Consider the following 19,202-nt stretch of genomic DNA (forward strand, 5'->3'; position numbering starts at 1 on the left):
TGTAATACTTTATTCAATATGGATATTATGGCTGCTTTAAAAGTATAGTCGAAATGAGATTACACGTTTGATTACAATCGTTTTGGTAATAAAGGGAAAGTGTGTCCTTTTCAAACTGGCAGAAATGTATGGGATCTTTTTTAAAGAATATTCAGTGGTAGTGGAATTCAGTGGCCATAATAAAGCATAGTATTTTATGATTATATTTGATATTATTAGGCTAAATATCAAGCTTTTTGTTGTGGATGGAAATGACTATCAGACAGAGGGTTTAGTTCAGATTATTCACAGAACAGCTACATTATCTCATCCTGTAATCCCCCGGAACTCTTGTTACTGCAATGGTATTCCAACCGGAGTGTAATTGATGACAGACTATCAACAACAAAGATGGCTACCCACAGACGCTAACTTCAATATGATAATTGAAGGGTAACTCACTAGTGGTACGATCCCAATGCACTAATCTGTTAAGAAACTGTATTGGTATCATATTGACAAAAGCAGATTTTCTTCGCATAGAAATAAACAACCTTGCAGGTATGAAATGTTTTGTTTTATTTGCCGAAATGTTGTTAGCTAGCAGAAGACTGATTTAGCCGTTAGCTAACGTTAGCAAGCTACGTAAGGTAATAGCTGTCTCTTTGCACTGCGCCCAGTGTGGATATCTGCCTGCAGAATATATAAGCAATGACATTGAAGATATGCATCCTAGCAGAGATGAATACAGAAACTATTGTTGATTGCCGATGGTTTTATTTTGACAACGGATAACGTTACGGGTGTCGCACAGCCTAGCCTCCGAAGCTGGCTGGAGTGTGCACTAACTTCGATTAGGTTATTTTTGCTCATTTAATAAAATTAAGCGTCTCAAACGTATACTGCAAATAGTAGATTAATGCCCAAAATAGTTTCGAATGTTATATTAACATATAACATAGTTTAGGCAGCAATAGTGCTGTGACTAAACTAAAGCAAGACAGCCAAATCAATAGTTCAGCCCACAGGCATGGTTGGCATGGAAACGAGTGCAAGGCTCAATATTCTGAAGGACATAAAGAGGGCAGCAGTGGGCAAAGCCAACGGAACTCGACTGAAACTGTCTGACAATGATTCGTTTGAGTTGACTAACAACAACTGTCCTGATTGCTGAACTGAAATGTCTGCTAACAGTTGGAGTGGGTAACGCTGACAACCCTCCTGATTCTTGATCATGTTTATTAAACAAGATCAGCTAGTGCAGCGTGGGTAATGGGTATACTAATTATTGGTAAATAGTGTAGGTGGGTAATGCATATACTAATGATTTCATCTTTCGCAAAATGTTTCTCCTTCCTTCAGATATCTGAAGACACTAAGCTAACCTGTGATCACCTACCCCAGGAGGCTAGACTGAAGAATCGTGCATGACCTCTGACCTCCAGTCCCATCATGGTGCTGAAGATATTCTTCCCTCAGTGCTGCAACAAGGCAGACAGTGGGCTGCTTGTGGGGCGATGGATCCCAGGACAGAACTCAGCCGTGGTGCTAGCTGTTATCCACTACCCCTTCATCCCTGGACAGGTCAAACAGTACATCCACCAGGTAGAGTGTGTGTATGTGTCAGTCAGTGTGTATGTGACAGTCAGTCAGTGTGTGTGTGTGTGTGTGTGTGAGAGAGAGACGGTCAGTGTGTGTGTTTGTGTGTGTGAAACAGTCAGTGTGTGTGTGTGTGTGTGTGTGTTTTAACCTTCCTGTCCACTCTCCCTGGTCCAGATGCGTGGCCAGAGTGGGGTGGATCTGACGGTGCTGGGCTCGTGGAGCATGCCCAAGGAGGGCCAGGAGGGCATGGAGAGTTTCCTCAGGGACCTCAGCACCATCTTCCCCCAGGGACAGTGGCTCCAGCTCAGTAGAGAGATGGGCAAGATAGGCTTCAGGTGTCACGTCCTCACAAGGGACCAGAGTAAGTCTCCAGCTGCATCCCAAATGGCACCTATTGTTTCCTAAATAGTGCACTACTTTTGACCAGGACCCATAAGGCTCTGATCAAAAGTAGCTGTTCCCAATATGAGGCACTACTTTTGACTAGGGCTGGGATGCAGACTTTGTAACAGCATTAAAGGTGTTAGTATTGATTCAGAGATCACTCTCTTTGGAGATCAACTGTTGATATCAAATTATTGATGGAATGGCTTTCTTATGAAATGAATGTTCTGTCTATAGATGTGCATCACTGTTTTCTCATACTGTAGCAAATGTTAATAAGTAAGTTAAGAAGAGTTTGCGAATTAGATAGCTTAGTTCAATCTGCTCTTTTTAATTTATAGAGACACATATGTCTGTTCACTGTATATTTTCATCAGAAGATGGATATTTATTTTGTTATCATCATGTAGTGAATCTGTAATAAAAATGTCCCTCTGTCCCTGCCGTAGATGGGAAGCTGGTACAACAGGAAAAGGAGCTGAAAGAAGGTGATGGAGAGGAAGAGAAAGAAGGAGGAAAGAGAGGAGAAGGAGGAGGAGAGAAAGAAGGAATGAAGAAAGGAGGGGGAGAGAAAGGAGGAGAGAAGAAAGGAGGGGGAGAGAAAGGAGGAGAGAAGAAAGGAGGGGAAGAGAAAGGAGGAGAAGAGAAAGGAGGAGGAGAGAAAGAAGGAATGAAGAAAGGAGGGGAAGAGAAAGGAGGAGAGAAGAAAGGAGGAGAAGAGAAAGGAGGAGAAGAGAAAGGAGGAGGAGAGAAAGAAGGAATGAAGAAAGGAGGGGAAGAGAAAGGAGGAGAGAAGAAAGGAGGAGAGAAGAAAGGAGGGGAAGAGAAAGGAGGAGAAGAGAAAGGAGGAGGAGAGAAGGACAAGGTGATCTTTATCCACTATGAACAGAGGAAGGTAATGCTGTCTCAGCTGCACCCCATAGAGAACGGTGTTCCAGACCCTCAAACTGAGTCACAACTACCACAGGTGAGGATGGGAACTGACAACTTTCTTTACATTTAGATGTCATTTAGCACAGGGTTTTCTATCCTCTCCTGTGTTGTGTTGTGTTGTTGTTGTTGTTGTTGTAATACATTTGTGTTGTCTGTAATTCTTATGTTGTTGTTGTAATACATATGTGTTGTCTGTAATTATTATGTTGTTGTTGTTGTTGTTGTTGTAATACATATGTGTTGTCTGTAATTATTATTATGTTGTTGTTGTTGTTGTTGTTGTAATACATATGTGTTGTCTGTAATTATTATGTTGTTGTTGTTGTTGTTGTTGTTGTTGTAATACATATGTGTTGTCTGTAATTATTATTATGTTGTTGTTGTTGTTGTTGTTGTTGTAATACATATGTGTTGTCTGTAATTATTATGTTGTTGTTGTTGTTGTTGTTGTTGTTGTTGTTGTAATACATATGTGTTGTCTGTAATTATTATGTTGTTGTTGTTGTTGTTGTTGTAATACATATGTGTTGTCTGTAATTATTATGTTGTTGTTGTTGTTGTTGTTGTTGTAATACATATGTGTTGTCTGTAATTATTATGTTGTTGTTGTTGTTGTTGTAATACATATGTGTTGTCTGTAATTATTATGTTGTTGTTGTTGTTGTTGTTGTAATACATATGTGTTGTCTGTAATTATTATGTTGTTGTTGTTGTTGTTGTAATACATATGTGTTGTCTGTAATTATTATGTTGTTGTTGTTGTTGTTGCTGCAGGTGTTTGGGACAGTGTGTCAGAGTGAGCCTCTGTTCTTCCTGGATAAGTATGATGACAGTCCAGTGAAGCTGACCCACTGGCAATCAGAGGGACGGGAGGGCTCCATTATAGTAGAACTGATGAAACAGGCCTCTACACCTGTCTGTCTGCTAACCACCTGGATACTAACACTGTGGACCAGCCTCTGTAGTAGCAGGTAAGGGGTGTGGGTGTCAGTACCTGTCGGTCTGCTAAACACCTGGATACTAACACTGTGGACCACGTTCTTCAAGTGTGTGTGTGTGTGTGCGTGCGCGCGCCCCACAGCTGCAGGTGTGTGTATTTGCGTGCGTTCAGTATGCACCCGTGTACGTGCATCAGTTGCAACTCTTTATGTGCCAAGAGACACTAACCCAATTCTCAATTTCGTCTGTCTGTCTGTCTGTCTGTATATTGGTCTGTCCGTCTGTCTGTCTCCCCAGGATATTGAATGTGCGTCCGATGAGGTTCATCTCCAGTAAGTTGTCTACGTGTGTTCAGCTGAGCTACAGAACAGAACACCTTCAGACAGTCAGCTCTCCTACCAGAGCCAGCACACACACACACTTCATGAGGTAGGGACCACACACACACACACACGCACACACACACACACACGCACACACACCGCCATGTGGCAGACTTACTACATGATGTAGGTATCTAACTCACCCCCTTCATCTCAAATTGCATCTGATTCCCTATATAGTGCACTACTTTTGACCAGAGCCCTATTGACCCTGGTGAAAAGTCGTGACTCTCTCTCTCTCTCTCTTTCTCTCTCCCTCTCTGTCCCTCTCTCTCTTTCTCTCCATAGGAAAGCCAATATCTTTGTGTCGTTCTTTGTGGATGTGTCTCTGGGCCTGCTGTTGATATCATGGCTGTATAGAGAGAACCGTATAGGCAAACTGGCCAACACACTGGTACCTGCTGCTGATGTAAGTCAATCACACATTATGGCCAACATTTCCCTAGTGCAAAAATTACCGTAAACCTCTTTATAATCTGTCAAGAGTGATTTCATTTGAAACTTTTCTTCAACAATGTTCGATATAGAGAGGCGACTATTTATGTATAGCTCAGTTGACTAAACTCTAGTTAAATAATCACCTCCGTATAACGCACATTATTGAAGATAAGTTTCAAATGAAATCACGTTGCCAGATTATAAAAAGGTTCAGGGTCATTTTTGCACATTGCTTTTGCACTACGAAAATGTCTCCCTAAATATCTTATCTCAGTGTATGTGTTCTGATATAGGATCAGTTCTGCCTTTTAGATAACAAAGAATAAGATGGACAGAGGGGAGCTGTGATACATATTACCCCAGGTCCCTCCTGTCCATATAATCATTTCATTGTGATCCAAAAGGCTAAACTGAGCCTAGGTCAGCACTCTGAGCCACTTGATACATACAGCCCATAGTGTATATATTATAAGGTGAGACTGAATCTTGTTCTATGATTTGTTAGCATGTAGCTAAGCTATGTATTGTTGTGTGTTTTGTTGTTAGCATGTAGCTAAGATATGTATTGTCGTGTGTTTTGTTGTTAGCATGTTGCAAAGCTATGTATTGTTGTGTGTTTTGTTGTTAGCATGTAGCTAAGCTATGTATTGTTGTGTGTTTTGTTGTTAGCATGTTGCAAAGCTATGTATTGTTGTGTGTTTTGTTGTTAGCATGTAGCTAAGCTATGTATTGTTGTGTGTTTTGTTGTTAGCATGTTGCAAAGCTATGTATTGTTGTGTGTTTTGTTGTTAGCATGTAGCTAAGCTATGTATTGTTGTGTGTTTTGTTTTGAGCATGTAGCTAAGCTATGTATTGTTGTGTGTTTTGTTGTTATCATGTAGCTAAGCTATGTATTGTTGTGTGTTTTGTTGTTAGCATGTAGCTAAGCTATGTATTGTTGTGTGTTTTGTTGTTAGCATGTAGCTAAGCTATGTATTGTTGTGTGTTTTGTTGTTAGCATGTATCTAAGCTATGTATTGTTGAGTGTTTTGTTGTGAGCATGTAGCTAAGCTATTACATTTTACATTTACGTCATTTAGCAGACGCTCTTATCCAGAGTGACTTACAAATTGGTGCATTCACCTTATAGCCAGTGGGATAACCACTTTACAATGTTTAAAAAAAAAAAAAATGTTTTGGGAGGGGTGGGGTAAGGAGGGGGTAGAAGGATTACTTTATCCTATCCCAGGTATTCCTTAGGAGGAGCGGGGTGACGTGAGAGAACTTGGGAAGGTTGAACACCAGACGGGCTGCGGCATTCTGGATGAGTTGTAGGGGTTTAATGGCACAGGCAGGGAGCCCAGCCAACAGCGAGTTGCAGTAATCCAGACGGGAGATGACAAGTGCCTGGATTAGGACCTGTGCCGCTTCCTGTGTAAGGCAGGGTCGCACTCTCCGAATGTTGTAGAGCATGAACCTACAGGATCGGGTCACTTCCTTGATGTTAGCGGAGAACAACAGGGTGTTGTCCAGGGTCACGCCAAGGCTCTTCGCACTCTGGGAGGAGGACACAACGGAGTTGTCAACCGTGATGGCGAGATCATGGAACGGGCAGTCCTTCCCCGGGAGGAAGAGCAGCTCCGTCTTGCCAAGGTTCAGCTTGAGGTGGTGATCCGTCATCCACACTGATATGTCTGCCAGACATGCAGAAATGCGATTCGCCACCTGGTTATGAGAAGGGGGAAAGGAGAAGATTAGTTGTGTGTCGTCTGCGTAGCAATGATAGGAGAGGCCATGTGAGGATATGACAGAGCCAAGTGACTTGGTGTATAGCGAGAATAGGAGAGGGCCTAGAACTGAGCCCTGGGGGACACCAGTGGTGAGAGCACGTGGTGCGGAGACAGCTTCTCGCCATGCCACTTGGTAGGAGCGACCGGTCAGGTAGGACGCAATCCAAGAGTGAGCTGCGCCGGAGATGCCCAGCTCGGAGAGGGTGGAGAGGAGGATCTGATGGTTCACAGTATCAAAGGCAGCAGACAGGTCTAGAAGGACAAGAGCAGAGGAGAGAGAGTTAGCTTTAGCAGTGCAGAGAACCTCCGTGACACAGAGAAGAGCAGTCTCAGTTGAATGACCAGTCTTGAAACCTGACTGGTTTGGATCAAGAAGGTCATTCTGAGAGAGATAGCAAGAGAGTTTGCTAAAGACGGCACGCTCAAGAGTTTTGGAGAGAAAAGAAAGAAGGGATACTGGTCTGTAGTTGTTGACATCAGATGGATCGAGTGTTGGTTTTTTGAGAAGTGGTGCAACTCTCGCTCTCTTGAAGACGGAAGGGACATAGCCAGCGGTCAAGGATGAGTTGATGAGCGAGGTGAGGTAAGGGAGAAGGTCACCGGAGATGGTCTGGAGAAGAGAGGAGGGGATAGGGTCAAGCGGGCAGGTTGTTGGGCGGCCGGCCGGCCGTCACAAGTCGCAAGATTTTATCTGGAGAGAGAGGGGAGAAAGAAGTCAAAGCATAGGGTAGGGCAGTGTGAGCAGGACCAGCAGTGTCATTTGACTTAACAAACGAGGATCGGATGTCGTCAACCTTCTTTTCAAAATGGTTGACGAAGTCATCCACAGAGAGGGAGGAGGGGGGGGAGAGAGAGGAGGGTTCAGCAGGGAGGAGAAGGTGGCAAAGAGCTTCCTAGGGTTAGAGGCAGATGCTTGGAATTTAGAGTGGTAGAAAGTGGCTTTAGCAGCAGAAACAGATGAAGAAAATGTAGAGAGGAGGGAGTGAAAAGATGCCAGGTCCGCAGGGAGTCTAGTTTTCCTCCATTTCCGCTCGGCTGCCCGGAGCCCTGTTCTGTGAGCTCGCAATGAGTCATCAAACCACGGAGCTGGAGGGGAGGACTGAGCCGGCCAGGAGGATAGGGGACATAGAGAGTCAAAGGATGCAGAAAGGGAGGAGAGGAGGGTTGAGGAGGCAGAATCAGGAGATTGGAGGGAGAAGGATTGAGCAGAGGGAAGAGATGATAGGATGGAAGAGGAGAGAGAGAGCGAAGGTTGCGACGGCGCATTACCATCTGAGTAGGGGCAGAGTGAGTAGTGTTGGAGGAGCGTGAGAGAGAAAAGGATACAAAGTAGTGGTCGGAGACATGGAGGGGAGTTGCAGTGAGATTAGTAGAAGAACAGCATCTAGTAAAGATGAGGTCAAGCGTATTGCCTGCCTTGTGAGTAGGGAGGGACGGTGAGAGGGTGAGGTCAAAAGAGGAGAGGAGTGGAAAGAAGGAGGCAGAGAGAAATTAGTCAAAGGCAGACGTAGGGAGGTTGAAGTCACCCAGAACTGTGAGGGGTGAGCCATCCTCAGGAAAGGAACTTATCAAGGCGTCAAGCTCATTGATGAACTCTCCAAGGGAACCTGGAGGGCGATAAATGACAAGGATGTTAAGCTTGAATGGGCTAGTGACTGTGACAGCATGGAATTCAAATGAGGAGATAGACAGATGGGTCAGGGGAAAAAGAGAGAATGTCCACTTGGGAGAGATGAGGATTCCTGTGCCACCACCCCGCTGACCAGATGCTCTCGGGGTATGCGAGAACACATGGTCAGACGAGGAGAGAGCAGTAGGAGTAGCAGTGTTTTCAGTGGTAATCCATGTTTCCGTCAGCGCCAAGAAGTCGAGGGACTGGAGGGTAGCATAGGCAGCTATGTATTGTTGTGTGTTTTGTTGTTAGCATGTAGCTAAGCTATGTATTGTTGTGTATTTTCTTGTTAGCATGTAGCTAAGCTATGTATTGTTGTGTGTTTTGTTGTGAGCATGTAGCTAAGCTATGTATTGTTGTGTGTTTTGTTGTTAGCATGTAGCTAAAGAGCTGGAGGAGCTGTTGCAGTGGCTGATGGGAGCTCCAGCTGGTCTGAAGATGAACCGGGCTCTAGACCAGGTGTTAGGACGATTCTTCCTCTACCATATACACCTGTGGATCAGTGAGTCTCACACACACACACACACACACACACACACACACACACACACACACACACACCCATGCTCCACCTCCACACACACACACACCCATGCACCCCCTCCACACACACACACACCCATGCCCTCCCTCCACACACACACACACCCATGGCCCTCCTCCACACACACACACACCCATGCCCCCCCTCCACACACACACACACCCATGGCCCTCCTCCTCTCTCTGCAGGCTACATTCACCTGATGTCTCCGTTCATTGAGATGATTCTGTGGTACGTGGGTCTGTCTGCCTGCCTGGGCTTGACCTTTGCCCTCTCCCTGCTCTCTGACATCACCGCCCTGCTCACCTTCCACATCTACTGTTTCTACGTCTACGGAGCCAGGTGAGAAGAGACCAGTCACTAACCCTAACCCTTCTATATCTACTGTTTCTACGTCTACGGAGCCAGGTGAGAAGAGAAGAGACCAGTACAGTCATGATGCCTCTCAAAAGTGCACCACTTTTGACCGTATCCCATAATGCACTATAACGTTTTTTCATTTGGGACACAGACATTGGGTCTTCAGTGTACAGTTGAAGTCTGAAGTTTACATACACCTTAGCCAAATACATTTAAACTCAGTTTTTCACAATTCCTGACATTTAATCCTAGTTGAAATTCCCTGTCTTAGGTCAGTTAGGATCACCATTTTATTTTAAGAATGTGAAATGTCAGAATAATAGTAGAGAGTGATTTATTTCAGCTTTTATTTCTTTCATCACATTCCCAGTGGGTCAGAAGTTTACATACACTCAATTAGTACTTGGTAACATTGCCTTTAAATTGTTTAACTTGGGTCAAACGTTTCGGGTAGCCTTCCACAAGCTTCCCACAATTCTTACATTTACAATTACATTTACGTCATTTAGCAGACGCTCTTATCCAGAGCGACTTACAGTTAGTGCATACATTTTTTATTTTTTATTTTTTATACTGGCCCCCCATGGGAATCGAACCCACATCCCTGGCGTTGCAAACACCATGCTCTACCAACTGAGCTACCTCCCTGCCGGCCATTCCCTCCCCTACCATGGACGACGCTGGACCAATTGTGCGCCGCCCCATTGGTCTCCCGGTTGCGGCCGGCTACAGCAGAGCCTGGATTCGAACCAGGATCTCTAGTGGCACAGCTAGCACTGCGATGCAGTGCCTTAGACCACTGCGCCACTCGGGAGGTTCTTCTTGCAACCGTTCGTTCTTCAGTGTAATGGCAGGTTAATACGTCATGAGAGTAAGAATGACCACATATTTTCATCTTCTTCTTAAAGCCTCGTTCACATTACCCATGAGCACTCCCATTACGTTGCGCCGGATGTCATGCATTTCAACGGGGGGGACGACATCCACAACAAAGTGGAAACGCAACGCGTTGCGGTTGAAGGCTCCGTTGCAAGACGGACCCTGCATAATTTGTCCTCTTCTGTCCAGCCAGAGTCCGTCGAAGAACAGGACGTTTACCAAACCACAGAAGAAGATGAAAATATGTGGTTTTCGGTGATTGCTTTATGGGATAGCTAGCAACTTGTAAACAATGACCCATTCCTATAAATGAGTACTATTTTAATTGTCATGTAAAATAATACACATTGGCTGTTAAGCCAATTATATTATATGACTGTTGCCTCCCGTTTAAGTTTATTGTGATGGTAATGACGTTTGTTTTTTATGATAATTATTAGGTAGATAGATACAATGGTATCTTCAACCCAGCCTAGCTTTTAGCTCGCTAGCTAGCTGCTCTGCAGTGCAAGCTAGCTTGACTTGCAATCAAGTTAGAGAAACAAGTTGAGGAAAAAGTAACTAAACTAAACATATTTTATTATCACCTGAAACAATATAGTTATCCTGTCTTGAATGAAAAGGTCATATTTTGCGATCTCCCAAAATAAATACGATCCCTGATGAGAGACAAGCTCTCCTCCATCTTTCGTTACAAACGCTACACTTCTCCGTTCAGTAGCGGAGGCTACTACTGCTTTTTGGCCATTCCCCGCAGATAAATTATGAAAACATTCCATGTAAATGTTGAGTCCTCGCTGCAGGAACAATAGGTAGTAGAGAGAAAGCCTTATTGTGGTCCCAAATATGATAAAAGAAAACAGATTGAAGGTTATAAAAGCTAATGTCATGATACTTATATGGTAGTATTAAAGATATTGATATAGGTCTACTGATTTGATTTAGTGTTGACAAGGGAGTAGTCAACTGCTGCTTTCTGTCAAGCAAAGCCCATGTTTAACAATCTACATGTAAAATCTATTGGTGTGTTTGAGCCCTTAGTCTGTGTTCGGACGCACTGCGTCTCCTCTGCTCAGCCGCTGTCTATAAATAAAATTAAAATTGTATTCGTCACATACACGTGTTTAGCAGATGTTATTGCGGGTGTAGCGAAATGCTTGCGCTTCTTGCTCCGAAAGTGCAGTAATATCTAACAATTAATATCTAACAATTTCACAACATATACCCAATACACACAAATCTAAGTAAGGAATGGAATTAAGAATATATACATATATGGACGCGCAATGACAGAGCGGCATGGACTAAGATACAGTAGAATATTATAGAATAGAATGCAGTATATACATATGAGATGAGTAGTGCAAGATATGTAAACATTATTGAAGTGACTAGTGTTCCTTTTCTTAAACTGGCCAGTGATTTCAATAGGCAGCAGCAGCCTCTAATGTGCTAGTGATGGCTATTTAACAGTCTGACGGCCTTGAGATAGAAGCTGTTTTTCATTCTCTCGGTCCCAGCTGTGATGCACCTGTACTGACCTCGCCTTCTGGATAATAGCGGGGTGAACAGGCAGTGGCTCGGGTGGTTGATGTCCTTGATGAACTTTTTGGCATTCTTGTGACATCGAGTGCTGTAGATGTCCTGGAGGGCGGGTAGTTTGCCCCCGGTAATGCGTTCGGCAGACCGCACCACCCTCTGGAGAGCCCTGCGGTTGCGGGCGGCGCAGTTGCCATACCAGGCGGTGATACAGCCCGACAGGATGCTCTCAATTGTGCGTCTGTAAAAGTTTGTGAGGGTTTTAGGTGCCAAGCCAAATTTCTTCAGCCTCCTGAGGTTGAAGAAGCTCTGTTGCGCCTTCTTCACCACACTGTCTGCGTGGGTGGACCATTTCAGTTTGTCAGTGATGTGTACGCCAAGGAACATGAAGCTTTCCACCTTCTCCACTGCAGTCCCGTCGATGTGGATAGGGGGGTGCACCCTCTGCTGTTTCCTGAAGTCCACGATCATCTCCTTTGTTTTGTTGACGTTGAGTGAGAGGTTATTTTCCTGGCACCACACTCCCAGAGCCCTCACCTCCTCCCTGTAGGCTGTCTCGTCATTGTTGGTAATCAAGCCTACTACTGTTGTCGTCTGCAAACTTGATGATTGAGTTGGAGGCGTGCTTGGCCACGCAGTCATGGGTGAACAGGAAGTACAGGAGGGGGCTGAGCACGCACCCTTGTGGGGCGCCAGTGTTGAGGATCAGCGAAGTGGAGATGTTGTTTCCTACCTTCACCACCTGGGGGGTGGCACGTCAGGAAGTCCAGGACCCAGTTGCACAGGGCGGGGTTCAGACCCAGGGCCTCGAGCTTAATGATGAGCTTGGAGGGTACTATGGTGTTGAATGCTGAGCTATAGTCAATGAACAGCATTCTTACATAGGTATTCCTCTTGTCCAGATGGGATAGGGCAGTGTGCAGTGTGATGGCGATTGCATCGTCTGTGGATCTACTGGGGGCGGTAAGCAAATTTAAGTGGGTCTAGGGTGACAGGTAATGTAGAGGTGATATGATCCTTGACTAGTCTCTCAAAGCACTTCATGATGACAGAGGTGAGTGCTACGGGGCAATAGTCATTTAGTTCAGTTACCTTTGCTTTCTTGGGTACAGGAACAATGGTGGCCATCTTGAAGCATGTGGGGACAGCAGACTGGGATAGGGAGAGATTGAATATGTCCGTAAACACACCAGCCAGCTGACGGTGCATTCGTTCTGGTTTTCCTGTTGGCTGAATTTTTTTTGGGGCTACTCCATCGAGTTTAACGAGATGAAAGCGCTGCTGGCTCTGACCCGGAACCCCTGGCAGGCTAAAACGAACGCACCAAAACAGTACTACGTTGTCCTCTGCATTTCTGTCAATAGAAGAAAAACTTTCAGAATGACCGAGTGGATGCTGACAGACTCGGGAGTCGGGATCCACATTCAACGACACAAGTGTCAGTCTTTGTTCATGGAATGTTCACACTCAATTATTCTATTTAAAAAGAGATGTGGACTGGGTCTAATAAAGTAGGTGAACTCCAACTATAATACAACTCTTATCTTTTGTGTATTCTTAATATTTGCGTTGAAATACCTTCATTAATGATAGTGACGACTTATCCTTCCACTTATCCTGTGTTTTCAAAATACCCCTCAAAATACCCCTCAAAATACTCCTCTTTAGAGGCATAAAGAGTAATGTCAAACTGTGTAGAATTGCAGGAAATGCATTTAAAAATGTCAAAAGAAACTCCGGGGGAGGACCACCAGACTGTTCGTTCCCACTATATCTACACCACAATTTCGCCCTTGTCTCAATGCATGTACACACTCCTATTGAATATGCATTCACCTGTATTGTGAGTAGGCCTATGCCATCTTGATTTACCCATTTTATTAAGAGATCTACCATTCAAAGAAAAGTATTACCATTATGTTAGATATTTTATTTTTTAATGATATTTTTTAATAATAATTGTTTTAATATAATAAATTAATGCGTACATGGCTGTCTCTGGGGAATTTTGTCATCAGAATTTTCAGATTTGATTGAATATCGGCATAAAACGTCCACCACCTTGACCCCCCCAAAAAAATCTGCATCGGTCCTAAAAGATCCATACGGGTCGTGTGTGTGTGTGTGTGTGTGTGTGTGTGTGTGTGTGTGTGCTGTAACACTAACAAAGCATCATTATGAAACGCCTCTTGATCTGACTGATTCATGTCCAAATGCTACTGAACCCAGTGTCGAAGTCTGGCCTGTCTGAGGGAGTGTCTCCGTCCCAAATGGCTCCCTATAATAAGGGACTATACAGGGAGTACAGTAGGGAGCCATTTGGGACTCACTCAGTGTTACAGTGAGTAGGGAGCCATTTGGGACTCACTCAGTGTTACAGTGAGTAGGGAGCCATTTGGGACTCACTCAGTGTTACAGTGAGTAGGGAGCCATTTGGGACTCACTCAGTGTTACAGTGAGTAGGGAGCCATTTGGGACTCACTCAGTGTTACAGTGAGTAGGGAGCCATTTGGGAATCACTCAGTGTTACAGTGAGTAGGGAGCCATTTGGGAATCACTCAGTGTTACAGTGAGTAGGGAGCCATTTGGGACAGTGAAGCATTTTGTATTACTTTGGCTCTAAAAGTTTGAATTTGAAATCAAATGAAGTTATGACTATGAGGTTAAAAGTGCAGACTGTCAGCTTTAATTTGAGGGGGTCTTCAATCATATCAGGTGAACCCCATTTTAGGGGACCAAAAGTATTGGGACAAATTCACTTATGTGTATTAAAGTAGTAAAAAGTATTTGGTCCCATATTCATAGCACGCAGTGATTACATCAAGTTTTTAGAAACATTTTGGAATATAGAGCCAAAAGAAGAAAGAAAGCTTGACTGTCCCAGTACTTACGGAGGGTACTCTATATCAATGATATATGTACCTCTCTCAGCCCTGTGAACAGTATGATGAACTGTTTCCCCTTTTAGTAAATGATGTGTGAGGAGCTCTCAGCATGTCATTTACAGAGGGACTTATTAAATATGTATGGAGGCTAAAAAATATCTTCCTTCCCTCCCTCTCACCCTCCATTCTCTCTCTCTCTCTCTCTCTCTCTCTCTCTCTCTCTCTCTCTCTCTCTCTCTCTCTGTCTCTCTCTCTCTCTCGCTCTCGCTCTCTCTCCATCTCTCCTTTCTATATCTCTCCCCCTTTCCCCTCTCTCTCTCATCTGTTCTCTCACCTCCTCTATCCCCTCCCTCCTCCTCTCCCTCTCTCCCTCTCTCTCCCCCTCCCTCCCTCCTCCTCCTCCTCTCTCTCTCTAGACTGTACTGTCTGAAGGTGTATGGTCTGTCCTCTCTGTGGAGGCTGTTCAGAGGGAAGAAATGGAACGTCCTCAGACAGAGAGTAGACTCCTGCTCTTATGACCTGGACCAGGTAGTCACACACCTATCACACACACTCCTGTCACACACACACCTATCACACACACTCCTATCACACACACTCCTATCACACACACACTCCTATCACACACACTCCTGTCACACACACACCTATCACACACACACACACGTATCACACACACACGTATCACACACACACGTATCACACACACACGTATCAAACACACACCTATCACACACACACACGTATCAAACACACACCTATCACACACACACCTATCACACACACACCTATCACACACACACCTATCACACACACACCTATCACACACACACCACACACACACAACCCTATCACACACACTCCTATCACACACACTCCTATCACACACACACTCCTATCACACACACTCCTGTCACACACACACCTATCACACACACACACACGTATCACACACACACGTATCACACACACACGTATCACACACACACGTATCAAACACACACCTATCACACACACACACGTATCACACACACACGTATCACACACACACACACGTATCAAACACACACCTATCACACACACACCTATCACACACACACCTATCACACACACACCTATCACACACACACCTATCACACACACACCTATCACACACACACCTATCAAACACACACCTATCACACACACACACACGTATCACACACACACGTATCACACACACACGTATCAAACACACACCTATCACACACACACCTATCACACACACACACACGTATCACACACACACCTATCACACACACACGTATCACACACACACCTATCACACACACACCTATCACACACACACGTATCAAACACACACCTATCACACACACACCTATCACACACACACGTATCACACACACACGTATCAAACACACACCTATCACACACACACACACGTATCACACACACACCTATCACACACACACGTATCACACACACACGTATTAAACACACACCGATCACACACACACTATCACACACACACCTATCACACACACACCTATCACACACACACCTATCACACACACACGTATCACACACACACGTATCAAACACACACCTATCACACACACACCTATCACACACACACCTATCACACACACACCACGTATCACACACACACCTATCACACACACACCTATCACACACACACCTATCACACACACACCTATCACACACACACCTATCACACACACACACACCTATCACACACACACCTATCACACACACACCTATCACACACACACACACCTATCACACACACACCTATCACAACACACCTATCACACACACACACACACCTATCACACACACACCTATCACACACACACACGTATCACACACACACGTATCACACACACACGTATCAAACACACACCTATCACACACACACCTATCACACACACACCTATCACACACACACCTATCACACACACACCTATCACACACACACCTATCACACACACACCTATCACACACACACGTATCACACACACACACACGTATCACACACACACGTATCACACACACACACACGTATCACACACACACGTATCACACACACACGTATCAAACACACACCTATCACACACACACACACCTATCACACACACACCTATCACACACACACCTATCACACACACACCTATCACACACACACCTATCACACACACACGTATCACACACACACGTATCAAACACACACCTATCACACACACACACGTATCACACACACACCTATCACACACACACGTATCACACACACACGTATCAAACACACACCTATCACACACACACACACGTATCACACCACATCACACACACACGTATCACACACACACGTATCACACACACACTAACACACACACACCTATCACACACACACCTATCACACACACCTATCACACACACACCTACACACACACACACACACACACGTATCAAACACACACCTATCACACACACACCTATCACACACACACCTATCACACACACACACGTATCACACACACACCTATCACACACACACCTATCACACACACACCTATCACACACACACCTATCACACACACACCTATCACACACACCTATCACACACACACACACCTATCACACACACACCTATCACACACACACCTATCACACACACACACACCTATCACACACACACCTATCACACACACACCTACACACACACACACACCTATCACACACACACACTACACCACACACACACACTATCAAACACACACGTATCACACACACACCTATCACACACACACCTAATACACACACACCTATCACACACACACCTATCACACACACACACCTATCACACACACACCTATCACACACACACCTATCACACACACACCTATCACACACACACCTATCACACACACACACATTATCACACACACACGTATCACACACACACTATCAAACACACACCTATCACACACACACACACTATCACACACACACCTATCACACACACACCTATCACACACACACTATAACACACACCTACACACACACACCTATCACACACACCTATCACACCACACACAACACACACCTATCACACACACACCTATCACACACACACCGTATCACACACACACCTATCACACACACACCTATCACACACACACCTATCACACACACACACACCTATCACACACACACCTATCACACACACACCTATCACACACACACCTATCACACACACACACACTATCACACACACACGTATCACACACACACCTATCACACACACACCTATCACACACACACCTATCACACACACACCTATACACACACACCTATCACACACACACCTATCACACACACACACACCTATCACACACACACCTATCACACACACACACACTATCACACACACACCTATCACACACACACCTATCACACACACACGTATCACACACACACGTATCAACACACACCTATCACACACACACTATCACACACACTATCCACACACCTATCACACACACACCTATCACACACACACCTATCACACACACACCTATCACACACACACACCTATCACACACACACCTATCACACACACACCTATCACACACACACACGTATCACACACACACAGTATCACACACACATATCTAACACACACACACACTATCACACACACACTATACACACACACACCTATCACACACACACTATCACACACACCTATCACACACTAACACACAAACTATCACACACACACCTATCACACACACACCTATCACACACACACCTATCACACACACACCTATCACACACACACGTATCACACACACACGTATCAACACACACACCTATCACACACACACCTATCACACACACACCTATCACACACACACGTATCACACACACCTATCACACACACACCTATCACACACACACCTATCACACACACACACGTATCACACACACACCTATCACACACACACCTATCACACACACACCTATCACACACACACACTATCACACACACACACACCTATCACACACACACCTATCACACACACACCTATCACACACACACGTATCACACACACACCTATCACACACACACCTATCACACACACACCTATCACACACACACCTATCACACACACACACCTATCACACACACACCTATCACACACACACACCTATCACACACACACACACCTATCACACACACACCTATCACACACACACCTATCACACACACACACACCTATCACACACACACCTATCACACACACACACGTATCACACACACACGTATCAACACACACGTATCACACACACACGTATCACACACACACCTATCACACACACACCTATCACACACACACCTATCACACACACACCTATCACACACACACCTATCACACACACACCTATCACACACACACCTATCACACACACACCTATCACACACACACTATCACACACACACCTATCACACACACACCTATCACCACCCACCACACACGTATCACACACACTATCACACACACACCTATCACACACACACACTCACACACACACACACCTATCACACACACACCTATCACACACACACACCTATCACACACACACGTATCACACACACACGTATCAAACACACACCTATCACACACACACACACGTATCACACACACACCTATCACACACACACGTATCACACACACACATATCAAACACACACCTATCACACACACACCTATCACACACACACCTATCACACACACACCTATCACACACCACCTATCACACACACACGTATCACACACACACGTATCAAACACACACCTATCACACACACAC

At 44.8% G+C, this 19,202-nt stretch overlaps 1 protein-coding gene across 1 annotated transcript; it reads left to right on the forward strand.

Annotated features, from left to right (window-relative positions):
* Nucleotides 1–372: 372 nt before the first annotated feature.
* On the forward strand, nucleotides 373–14,834 carry LOC311118559 (phosphatidylinositol N-acetylglucosaminyltransferase subunit Q-like; the record flags this gene model as incomplete). Its single annotated transcript, XM_084193349.1, has 11 exons — nucleotides 373–540; nucleotides 1,342–1,584; nucleotides 1,756–1,942; nucleotides 2,415–2,453; nucleotides 2,706–2,932; nucleotides 3,673–3,869; nucleotides 4,135–4,266; nucleotides 4,509–4,629; nucleotides 8,475–8,601; nucleotides 8,832–8,985; nucleotides 14,723–14,834. Coding segments are annotated over exons 2-11 (1,449 nt in total), but the record flags the coding sequence as incomplete, so codon positions are not given.
* Nucleotides 14,835–19,202: the final 4,368 nt, after the last annotated feature.

This window comes from Coregonus lavaretus (assembly GCF_964263955.1).
Source record: "Coregonus lavaretus genome assembly, contig: HAP1_SCAFFOLD_5508, whole genome shotgun sequence".
In the NCBI taxonomy this organism is placed as follows: Eukaryota; Metazoa; Chordata; class Actinopteri; order Salmoniformes; family Salmonidae; genus Coregonus; species Coregonus lavaretus.